Below are 13,165 nucleotides of genomic sequence, written 5' to 3'. Positions count from 1 at the left end.
ATGAATAAATTAGTCCTTATATATTAGATCAAAAAGTAAATTAATCTGTTCTATTAAAAATCTATCTATTTGCACTGTTCAAAACTGGCGTGCCATGTATACACCATGTTGACATATAGGAACTAATTTTTAACAGTAAAAATAGATGAAATTATTAACAGAAAGACTAATTTGCTTTTTAATCTAAAGTACAAGGATTAGTTTACTTATTTTTTGAGTAAATGGGATAGAATGTAATCTAACTCCTACTATAAAATCCTCCATGATACTTTTACCAACATTTATTCGATAAAGCTTTCAACTATGCAATCATATTTAAAATCATAGATAATCCAGACAAGTAAATGTTTATAAAACTTTCTTTTAAATTTCTTTTTTCAGATCCAGTGATAATCTCCCTTTAAAGTGTTCCCCATCAACCTCAAACATCAACAAATGGTTAAAATTAAGAAAAAGGGGATGAAAATTGAATAAAGAAATAAGAGAAAGTTTTCCATGTATAATAAATGATTGATTGCAATGTGTTAGCAGATTCAAATTTCATAAGTATTGATATGATGTTGTCTTGAAATCACCACATACATGGTCATAGATGGGATGAGATAGTTTTTTTTTTGGGTATTATTTATGAGATTTAATTGAGAATATTTTTTTCAAATTCAATCGAATATAAATCAAGCAAATAATTTGATGATTTGAATAGTTTGTATTTTAGCCGAAAATTTGCTATATATATATTTGTTAAATTCTACTATTAATTTTTATAAGTTGAGGAGATAAACATTATATTTTAATTTAATATTTTTAGTTCTTATGATTTTTTTAATTTAAAATTTTTAATCTTGATTAAATGTAGTTATTAAATTCATTAAGTTTTGAATTTTAAATTTTAATTATTATTAAATGTAGTTGTTAAATTAATTAAGTTTTGTTGTTTTTAAAATATTATGTGTCAAACATATCATTATGTGTATACCATGCTAGTTTGTTATTTTCACATATTGTTTAAAAAAAAACCAGTTAATGAATTTAATTATTGTTATTTGATTTAATATTAAAATTTCAAAATTCAAAAAGTATAACAACTAAAAATGATTCAATTTGAAAATATAGACTAAATTTACAATTTTACGCACAGTACGAGGTTATTATATAGTAAAATTTAAACAAACAGATTGAATATTTGTGAATATTTAACTTAACCAATTTAAAAAGTATAAAAATTAAAATTGATGAAATCAAAATATAAGGATTAAATTTATAACAAAGGCAAAGTATATGGATTAAAAACAAAATCTTTCGCCAAAATTGGCGTCCTTGCATCCTTGGAATCACAATACAAACTACCCCACAATCACATTGATGTTATATTAAGTTGAGATTCCCGGGGTGAGAGGGCACTACAAGTTTTATTTATTTATTATTAGGTATGCAATAACTTAATTTTCATTTCGAGAAATAATACTTCCAGTACATGATGTTATACATGTTTAATAGTAGGTATATTAAAGTAGTTAATCCAATATGGGTGAACATATTGCTTTTAATTTTTAAGTTTCTTAATGGAACATATAATACCTGCAAATATACGTCAATTGCACGTTAATACAAGTAATTAATATTCATAATTAGAATAATATTAGAATTGCATTGGAGATGAATTTTTGAAGAAAAAAGCTTTCAAAATGTTTTTGTTGAATATAAAACAAAGTTGATAAAAGAAAATTTGGCACATTGCATTTGGCATGCATTTGAGGCATGTCATAATTGTCGGCAGAGGAGACATTGAGCCCCTTCACTGCATTTGCCCCTGTCGGCAAGATTTCAAGCCCCTGCACCGCCATTCATTACAATCCCTAAATTATTATTATTATGTTACAAATTGAGAGAGAGTTACCTAATTAAATTTGAATTTTGATCATGAAAGTATCACTAAATAGTCTTGTCCATTGTTCTCTTCTGTTGATGATCTTAAATTATTTTGTTGAAGATGATTGTTTAGTAAATGAAGCTATGATTGATAAAAGTTAAAATGAGGAAATTTTGAGAGAATAATTTTGAATCTCATTTTGTAAAAATTATGTGTAGTCTAGTTAAGTTAAGTTTGATTTGTTTAATTAATTTGAATTAAATTATTCGATTCAATATTTGTAATCATTAATTCTGATTGAAATAAAAATGATAACAAGTTAAATATTTACAATTCATGTAAAATCTAGCTTAAAATATACAATTCACCTTAAAATTTAAATTAATTTATTATTCACATTAAATTCATGTAATGGTATCCAAATCCTAATTTATTAAACTATTTGTGAGATTGCTAAATTAATATATTTTAAATAAAATTTTTAAAGCTAAGCGAATTAGGATCATGAATACTTAAATCTAAATTTGCTATTCACAAAGTAAAGTAAATTCAAATGATTTGACTAGTTAGTCATAACATTAAAAAGAAATAACAGATGCTTGCTAAATACTTATATAGAGGTAAAATTGAAGTTTTTATAAATATTTGTGAATTATTTTCGCCAAAATAAATATTTGTGAATTTATATATTTTATATTTGTCAAATATCTAATTATATTCAGCCTTAACTTTTTTTTTTTTTTTTGCATTGGGATACCTACATATTATAAACATTTTGTTCTCTAACATAAATCCAATTCAAGTGGTCTTGATAAATTACTTTACCCCTACAAACTTTTTATTCTCCAGACATGTTTAATAAACATGAAAACAATAAAATAAAAACGTTACAACACTTTTAAGCAAGATGAAAACATCACACATGATCAAGTTTTTGACACATACACACAAGCAAAAAGACAATAAAAATAAAATAACAAGATACAATAATCATGCCCACCATCTCAAAGTTATTTCTGGTGTGGTTTATACAACGCAAATCTGCAAGCAAATTCATAATAATAGTATACCAATAAGGAGCTTTTTTATGTAATGTAGGACAAAGGGTTAGGTCAAATAAGCATTTTTCTTGTTTGCATTAACTTAATCACACCCCCCCACCATTATTAAACAACTAACTTTCCCTGTATAAGGATGCTCATCACCTATGTCAACTTATCATGATTGCAATTTCAGATTATCTGTAAAGAAAAGAAAGAATTTACCATATGAAGAAAAATACTGTTCCAAAAAACATTAGAGAAAAGCTATACACATTTTCACACTCTATTACAGGCTGGAGAAAATCAGGTGGCTTAGCCCATCTATCTCCACTCTTCATATGCCTCAACATCTTAACTAGGAAAAAAAAAAAGGGGATAAAATGGGGGGCCTAAACTATAAATGAGTATATTAATAGATGATACCGTTTCTCGTGATCTCTCTGGAGGACGCGAGACGGTAAATTGTGTGAGGTAAATTTAAAACAAACTGCATAAGAACTCCGGCAAGCAATTTGCTATAGACTACTTCGTAATGGAGTATATATATATATAAGTTGATCATCATATTTGTTGTCACAATTGACTGAAATTTGAGTTACTTCCAAGTCCCAATCATGCAGCAAGCCTACAAGGAGTCGGTTAGAATGCAACTCAGAAGCCTTGTTAAAAGAGAAAATCGAACCTTAACCATAAATGTCGAGAAAGAAAAAGAATATGTCAAATGCCTTACTACTGATAAAAAAAAAAACATTGACGGGCTATGATGCCTGATGCATGAAAAATGTAAGCTCATGAGAATACAAGGTTGATTACTGGGTAGCTAAATAAATTAGAGAAGGTGCTCCTGTAACTGAAACTGAAAGCATGAATTTGAAGGAACATACAATAGTTGTTGTACTGAACAAAGAGGTAGAATCTATTGACATTTTATCAGGTCTAAATGAAAATGGGATTAAAAGACAAAAGGTAAAATGCAATGTCCAATACCTGCAGCTTCTGGTGGTCACCGAATTTCTGCCAATGGATTCGTAATAAATCCACCACCTCCTTGAAGTCGTAACCTATGGTTCTCAAATGTTTCATTGCAATTTCTATAAGCTCTATAATGTGTGGCAGCAGCAGATGGGGTGCAACTGGATGTAGAAAACCTAGAGGTACCATTTGTGTTCATCCCTTTTTTACTCCAGAACTTGGATCTCAGAAAACCTGCAGCAGGTAGTAGGCAACAAGTGGTCCGGCTGGAAGTAGACATCCTTCCAGTTGATACAGCCAAGTCATATGAGATCTCATCCAAAGCCAATTCTAGACCATGCACGCGTGTCTCCAGTGAATTCATCCCATTCTGTGAGCTGCATATGAATCTCTAGACAAAAGAAGGAAGAAATAAGAAAACAGGAGATATAAAGCCTTGGTGTGATAATTAGTACAATTGAAGTAGCAGTAGAAATTGATGGAGCATTTATACCTCCTTAAGGCTTCAAACATAAATAAAATGATTATGGTTATTCATTCCCTATTTGTAAGAATACATACAACAGAGGCTTGACCAGTAGTTGGAATAAAATTAGTAGTCACACGAAGTAATTCTACCGGCCATTGCAATCAATTACATATATTTGCAAGCTTTTAATCACTCAATGACATGGAACCAATGGTTGGAGCTAGAAGTCTAGAGAATGGTGGATTTCAGCATAACCGATGAAGTAAGTACCCAGGAACTTACTAGATTGGTCAAAATCCAGAAATTTAATTCATTTGCCCTGTGAGTTAACAGTTACTTCAATAACGCAATGCCTAAGCACCTTATGTTACTGATAAAAGCATCTTCAGAAATACATCACTAGAACACTCAAATTACAAGATAATAATTTGAGAAAATTTATTTTTCAAGCATTGGAAACAAACCTGCAGAAGATCTAGTAGGCTAGATTGCTGCTTTTCTATCTGAACCAGTTGGGTGCGGATCAAAGATAAATCCTCGCAGTCCTTGTGGTTTGAGCTGAGATTTTCAGAGGCATTACTAACCACAACAGTGGATTCTGGGATTTCCTCTTGACAAGGAGCAACACGAGAGCCAGACTTTGAACCACTGATTTTGTGCGTCTTGTCATCGGAATTCTTATTACTGAAAAGGGACCGCCTTATTTCAGACTTTGCAGATCTCGCATTCTCATTATTCCTCCTCTCCTTAAAACCATTCTCACGAGCCCCTGGCACAGTAGCAGCAAGAGGAGAAGCAATATCAACCCTCCAGTCTTGGGGCTTCTTACCATTCGTTTCTTGAGTGGTTGCCTTTAAAGGACTTCTCTTCCTCCCTGGGGTTGCAAAGGAACTATCAGGTGGAGTTGACCTTTTTGTTGAAGTAGGCTTCTTAACAGCGATATCCGCATTAGATGAAATTTTGGCACCAGGCGGACAGCGGCATCCATCACTTGCATTCTCTGTTATTAAAACAGAACCAAATACAGTAAGTAAAAATGTGTACATATCAGATTCATGTTGCCAGAAGTGTTAAAAGTATTCCATAATACGGATCATATCAATCTCGGCAAAGACTTAAAAATAAACAATTACCAAATAACCAGCTCACAACAAAGATGTATTGATCCTATGCAACATTTCTAATTTGGATAAAAGAAAATCTACCGGATAAACTAGTACAGATTAGCCAAGAAATCTAACTCCCATCAAGCAGAAGCAGATCATCATATACCTCTCGAAGAAGCCTGTGATCGAGGCGGTGGAGACGCCTCTTCTGAAACATCCGGAACCTGCTTCCACGCCTCCAACATCTGACTCATAACCTCCCTGGCGGCCTTTACCTATAAGATCCACATCCAAATTTGGCAAGAAAAAAAAGAAGCAATTAAAAATAATAATAATAACCAAAATACAAATGATCTCACCAGAATTTAAATAAAAATTAAGTTAAAAACCTTATCGAATCTTCTAGCCTCGAAGACTTTCATGCAACCAGCTTTGAGCTCAGCCAATGAATCTCTCTCAACCACCGCTAACCTCCCAAGCGCCTCTGCTGCTCCCTTTCTCGCTGCCCAATCATGACTACTCAAGAACCCAATCAAGCACCCTATCAATGCTTTCATCATCTCATCACCCAAATTTGACGCCCCACCCGATCCGATCACACTCCCGATAACCACCAAAACTGCCGCCTTAGCCTTATAACCTTCAACTTTCACGAGTTTCTCCAGCTTCGTTAACATCTTCCCCAGCCTAACTGGATCTGGATCCGGTGATCCATCGATCGCCGCCGCCAAACACAATGCCGCCCCGATCTGCGCGTTCGGTTCTTGCTCTGTGAAAAGAGCATCGCTCAAAGGCTTCAAAAACGAAGATGAGAAGTTGCACTTGGTGAGGTTAACGGAGAGAGCTGAGACAGCATCGACGCAGGCGGAGCGGACAACGGAATTGGGGTCCCGCAGGCGACGGAGGAGGCTAGAGAGGATTTTAGGGAGGAAATGAGGGAGAGAATTCGGATAAGTAACAGCCAAAACAGAAATGAGCTTCACGCATTGCTTTCGCACTCCGCTTTTATCGGAGGAATCGACCGCAAGAATACAGGAAATGAAAGTCGGGAGTGATGTGGCATCAAGGTTTCTAGCAATGGAGTCGAGCTCAGCAGCTGCGAGAGAGAAGGTGTCTCGATCGCCGAGCTTGTTTAGGAGGGTGTTAACTTTTAGTTTAAAAGGTTGCGCCATTACTTCCTTTTACTAATTTTATGGCAACGGCGGAGCAGCCGGCGGTATCATTGGGCGGCTCCCCAGTGGTGGGAAATCTCCAAGATCCATTCAGGCCTTTATAATTTAAGGTGAAGAAGGAGAGTCGTTAAAAGAAAGTAATAGAAGGGTCAAATTCTGACAAAAAGTCCTTGTACTATGTATTTTTGGTATATTTAGTCCTATACTATAATTTGTTCGAAATGTTATTTTAAATCCTATGACCAAAATTTTCCATTAATTGTATCAAATAATTTCACATGATCATTTATATATACATTGACATTTCTTAATATAACTGGACCAACTTTTTGCTCTTTATGAAAAGGAGATTATTTAACTATAAAATAAAATAAAAACAAAGTGTGTATGCCATACGTTAAAAAAAACAAAAGACACAAAAACAATTGATTTTATAATAGAGATTAGAAATAAGAGGAACTGAATCTTCTAGAAATACATAGTAGAGGGACCGTTGATAAAAATTTACCTAATAAAAGAAGCAGGTGAAACGGTGGCGTTTTAAGCAGGTCATGGCAGCTTTCTGGTAGCTTTTATTATTATTTTTTTTATATGAGTTAATTGCACCAGGCATCCCCAAATGATGGTCCTCATTTTAAATTGGTTCCAAAACTTCAACACATTCTAATTTTAGCCCAAGCTATCGATGTTGTGTCAATCAAGTCCTTTTGTATTAAATTTATTAATTTAAACGTTAAATGATACGTCAAATATTACGTAACTAAATTTAAAATGAAAACTTTTAAAAAGAAAAGCAGCTAAAAATAAAGTAAAATTGAACAAAGAAGTTAATGATAAAACTTCTTTAAAAGCTTTGAAAACCTCAAAACTATACATTTTTTTAAAACATCTATTTTTATAATATTAATTGTTTTTCCTAAAATTTTAATTTTAAATTATGTCATTTAAAATTTAATGTGTCATTTAACAGTTAAATTAACAATTTTAATAATATAAGGACCAAATTACTATACCCTCAATAGTTTGGGAATATAATTAAAATAACTTAAAGTTTTGGGACTAATTTAGAATGAGGGTCCTAGTTTAGGGATGTTTGTGTAATTAACTCTTATTATATTTGTTTATGTTTGTACTCTACTCAAGGTGGGAATAGGGTTGTCAACAATGATAAGGGAATAAGCAGATCTGGCAAATGGCAATTCTTGCTTAGGATTTAATTTATTTTTTCAAACAGAGTACTGTCGCTATTAATTAATTAATTAATTAATTTAACTTATTGTCATTTAAGGCTTGCAGTTGGAATCAGTATGAGGAGATAACTTTATAAATCTGCAAATTTCCAATAATATTTTCTTTAAATGTTTTTGGAGGTTGAAAATTCGTTTTCATCAGTAAATTTTCTCAAAGATCCTATGGACCGACAGATGTCTGACCCTCAAAATCATTACTTTTCTCACCAGGTAATCATTTTTATGTGTTATTGGGTAAATTGCATCCAATGTCATTAAATTATTATGTTTTAATCACTCAATTTTAAAATGTTACAAAATGGTCATTGAATTATTTAAAAGTTTTCATTTAAGTCACGGGATGTTAAAATCGCTATTGTATGACTTTTGTTTGCACAGTTTTCTCCAATTAAAAACTTTTCTTCCCATTCTCTTCTACAGTTTATTTTTTCTATGAAATAACTTAAAATGTTCCAACTTTACGAATCAAAATTCAAATAATTTTTTCTCTGATCTTCAACATTGACTGTCAGATCAACTTGGAACTAATGTATGTTCTTTTACTCATCAATAGGTATTGATCCACCATATTGATTGTAGAATCAGCACTTGGAGCTTGCTAGCAAATTTAAAAAAAAAACTTAACAACCCAGTGACTTAAATAAAAGCTTTTGCATAGTTTAGTGACTTATAAAAACTTTTAAATAGTTTAATGGCATTTTGTAACTTTTTAAAGTTGATTAACCAAAATATAAATTTACTAACATTTTAGTGACCTTGGATGTAGTTTATCCTTTTATTTTTCTTTCCAGCCATAAAAATTAAGGCGATTAGATATTGACATAGTTGACAAATGTAAAGTTCTTACATCTTGAGTATCTAGGTTCAAGACTCACCATGCGCAATTAAATGCATGGGCCTTCGAGTCCCATCATAAATTATTGTCATGTATATATTTTAGTTCGATTTGTTAGTTCTTAGTCTAGATTATTTCAATTTATAGTTTATTTATGCCGTAACAATTTGGTTCTTTGTTTCTTCTTCCGTTTATGTTGTAATAACTTAATTTTGCACCTAATAATTATTCGAACATGTATTTAAATTATATTGTTCTCCTAAACTTTTAAAAATAAAAATTGAGGTTTGGCATTGGCTTTGGAGCAAAAATTTAGGTGTTTTTATTAGCGCTGGTGTCACTACAAATAACTGATCAATTTTAGGAAGAAGACAGATAATAATAATAATACTAATAATAATAGTAATAATAATAATAATAATGATGATGTTCTATAATTATTTTTCATACTCATATCAACTCTTAAATTTATCAAATTGATTTTAATATGGGTAAATTATCCATATTGTCACTTAAATTTAAGGATGTTTCTATTTTGTACACTATTTTTTTTTTGTTAATTTTGTGACTATCAGTAAATCAAATTTAAGTTATAATCACTCCACTTATTTGGTCAACAAACAAAAGATTGACGTAATCATTTTATTGATATAATAATAAATTATACTTTCTATCAATTTAATATTAATATTAAAAATTCAAACAAAAATTCATGATTTTGCATCAACAACCAATAATTTAGCACCACATGTACCAAAAAAAAAACTCTTTAACTGATCTGTAATAACATGTCGTTAATAAAAGGGATAATTGAAAAAATTATCCATGTACTTTAACAAATTTATACCTGCAATTTCAATTTGTCCAATATGATTCTTATAGTTTTATTCCGTCCATTACTTTGGTACTTCGTTTTAAACAGTGTTAATTTATGACTCAAATTGACACATGAATCAATATTGTAGTGACATGTGGTATAATGGGTCACACCAAAAACTTTAAACAAACATAGGGGCTTGTTAAAAATTTTCCATTTTTATTTGTCAAGATGAAAATTAGGGTTTTTTACAAAAATATTATAAAAAAAAAATTTACCAAAATATTACAACTTTTTTTTATTTACCAAAATATATAAACTTTTTTTTATTTACCAAAATATATAAAAAAACAAAAAAATCAGACCGATGTGACAATTTACTGGTCACGCCAATGGAATTGGCGGCACCAAAGGTGCCAATGCCATTGGCGGCACCAATGGTGCCATACTAATTGGTGGCACCACTCGTATTATAAATACGACCTCTGCCCAGCTGAAGAGAGAGAAAAAAAGAATAAGAGTTGGCGCGGAAAAGAAGAGAAAAAGAGCAGAAAAAGGAGGTATTTTTTTAAAAATAATTGATTATATTGTTGTTATTATTTTGTATATTTTGTAATATTTTTTGTTTTAGTTTAGTTATTAAGATTAATAAAACTCAAAATAAAAGTATTAGTTAGTATTATTATTATTATTATTGTTGTTGTTGTTGTTGTTGTTGTTAGTATGAAGATGTTATTAATGTATTAAGATGTAACTTAGTAATATTATTGTTATCAGAAAACTAGTATTATTATTATGGTTACTTATTTTTTTATTTACGAAAAAAAACTAGTTAGTAAAAAATTAGTATTATTATTATTATAGTTAGTTATTATTTTTTGTAAAATTAATAATTTTAGTGTGTATTATTTTGAGTATAAAATTATTAATATTATTCGTAGTATAAAATTAATAATTTTAGTGTGTATTATTTTGTGTATTATTTTGAGTATAAATTTTTTTAAGTAATTCAGTTACCGTTCGAGATTTTTTATGAGATTTTGTTTTTTTTGACAGATTAGATATTGAAGATGGATGCTAAGTTTCTTGTATGCGTTTATTTCGATGGAGTCATATTGACAACAAGTGTTGGATGTGTATTTGAATGTCGGCAACAAATAGCAATGAGATTTAATAGAAATGTATCGTTCGATGAAATGAAGGCAAGGATTAATGCAAAAATCCATAGACGTTGTGGGAGAAGGATATCAAATTTTTTTTACAAGTTTCCAGTTTCGACAAACCCGGTCAAATTCGTCGAAATGGAACTTGTAGACGACGAAGACGTGGAGACAATGGTCGATCTCTATTGTGGGAATGGGAGTGAGAAGAATGCACCGATTCACTTATTTACTGAGTTAGTCGGTATGGAGCAAAATGCATCTGATGAAGAAGACGGGGCTGAAAAACCGCGGATAGTGGCTCCAATATCATACGTTGATAGTGAATCAACTATGGGTGGGATCGGTATCGACCTGAATATTACACCCGATGTTGACATGGTTGGTGGTGAAGAAGAAGGTGCCGGCGAAGAAGAAGGTGGTGGCGATCATTGGGATGAAGAGGTCGATAGTGACGCTGATCCTGATATAGACGATGTACCTAATGATATTGACGCTGAAGATGTTAACAACGATGAAGGCATTAACGCTTATTCGGTCGGGGAGCAGATACGGCGTATTGTGATACACAATAATCCTAGGCCACACATGTTGCTCATAGATCCCGACGCAGCGTATGTATCTGAGTTTCCGGAGTACCCTGAAATAGTTCATTTTCACGGGCTGGCTGTAACATCTGATGATGATAAGTTATTCATAGGCCAGAGATTCAGTTGTAAAGAAGATTGCGTATATGCCATTAAACGGTACAGCATGAAGATATCGGTGGATTATAAAGTCTCCGTGTCTACTCCGACAATATATGTTGGGGAGTGTTGAAAGGCAGCGGAAGGCTGCAATTGGCGGGTACGAGCTGCATTCATTAGAAGTTCTCAGATGTGGGAGATACGAAAATTTGTTGGTCCTCATACATGTACATCAACATGTATGACAGAAGATCATGGAAAACTTTATTCGAAAACTATTTGTACGTGTATCATGCCAATGGTGAAGGATATGCCGACCATTAGAGTTTCGGTACTCATTGCAAAAATGCAAGCACGATTCTAGTATCGAGTCTCATATTGGAAGGCATGGGTAGCTAAACAGATGGCGATGGAGCAACTGTATGGGGATTACGATTCGTCGTATAACGAGATTCAAGGTTGGATAGCTGCTATACGGGAGTACGTACCGGGGACTGTGATTGAGTTGCAGACCAGTCCATCTTGCGGCCCGGATGAGCAGTTAGAGCCCGGCAAAAAGAATTTTCCATCGGATGTTCTGGACGTTCGATCCATGTGTGCGGGCATTTCCCCACTGCAAGCCATTTGTGCAGGTGGATGGGACCTGGCTGTATGGAAAATATACACAAATACTGCTTCTTGCAGTTGCTCAAGACGATAACAGAAACGTGCTCCCGATAGCATTTGTTATCGTAGATAAAGAGAGCATGGAGTCTTGGGAATTCTTCCTCACAAATCTGCGGAGGTATGTTATTAGGAACGATAACATTTGCATAATCTCCGATAGAGGGAAGGGTTTAATTGCAGCTATTAGGCGTTCCGGTGTGCCGTGGAGATTCGTTTACTGCATTCGTCACATTGTGTCAAACTTCTATAAAGATTATAAGAATACAGACTGGAATAGACAAGTCATGGCAATGGGTAAATGATAACCTTATATTTTCAATATAAGCTGTAATGTTTGATGTTATCGACTTACTTTAACTTATTTTTTGTTAATACGTATGCAGCGTACTAGTTAGAGCCACATGTTTTCCGGCAAAGAATGACCCGACTTGAGAGTGACCCGACTTGAGAGTGACATGGAGGGGCAGACAAACACATCTTTCCGACAATGGTTGCGCACAATAGAGCCGTGGCAGTGGGCTCAAAGTGCTGACGAGGGCTTTCGTTATGGCCACATGACCACAAACTTAGTCGAGGGGATCAACGCAGTTTTGTTGAAAACACGTCATCTTTCGATTGCATCGGTATTTTCTGTTACTTTCTACAGGCTGGCCACTTTGATGCCAAGAATGGGTCAGCAGCAAGTCGACCAGATTCAGGCGGGACATGTGTTTGTTGAACATGTGAGGGATGCAATGGTCGTAAACCGTCGGTTGGTGAGGTCAATGAATGTGGAAATATATTCATGACGACTGGAAACGTTTCGAGTTACTTAGAACATCGGTCGTCGACCTAAGTCCCACGGAGTTGATCTCCGGAACAGACGGTGCGAGTGCAGGAAGTTCGAAACACTTCATTACCCCTGTGCGTAGCTCGGATAATATTCACCGCCCAACAAATCCGGATGATAGCCATGTGATTCCTCAGTTGATTCTGATTGTCCGGGCTCTGCCTGTTGTGGAGGACAAAATACCGTCAGATCCGGATCCATCGAGCTGTGTGCTTCCGATCCCCCAACTTGCTGAACGTACGGGGGGATTATCGTCGATTGTTCTCCAAGTAAATACGGCTTCCCGCGAC

The 13,165-nt window shown here is 33.4% G+C and overlaps 1 protein-coding gene across 1 annotated transcript; it reads right to left on the bottom strand.

The window, feature by feature from the left end:
- Positions 1–3,114: 3,114 nt before the first annotated feature.
- LOC107950109 (TORTIFOLIA1-like protein 3) lies at positions 3,115–6,788 on the bottom strand. Its single transcript, XM_016884858.2, has 5 exons — positions 5,850–6,788; positions 5,627–5,735; positions 4,819–5,354; positions 3,901–4,276; positions 3,115–3,538 (listed from the first exon to the last, which is right to left on the bottom strand). The coding sequence occupies exons 1-4, from the start codon at positions 6,630–6,632 to the stop codon at positions 3,917–3,919; spliced, it is 1,788 nt and encodes a 595-aa protein (XP_016740347.1). The 5' UTR covers positions 6,633–6,788; the 3' UTR covers positions 3,115–3,538; positions 3,901–3,916.
- Positions 6,789–13,165: the final 6,377 nt, after the last annotated feature.

The sequence above is a fragment of the Gossypium hirsutum genome, chromosome D03 (genome assembly GCF_007990345.1).
Source record: "Gossypium hirsutum isolate 1008001.06 chromosome D03, Gossypium_hirsutum_v2.1, whole genome shotgun sequence".
Classification (NCBI taxonomy): domain Eukaryota; kingdom Viridiplantae; phylum Streptophyta; class Magnoliopsida; order Malvales; family Malvaceae; genus Gossypium; species Gossypium hirsutum.
Note: the sequence above shows the minus strand (reverse complement) of the source record. Positions and strands in the feature narration are given on the sequence as shown.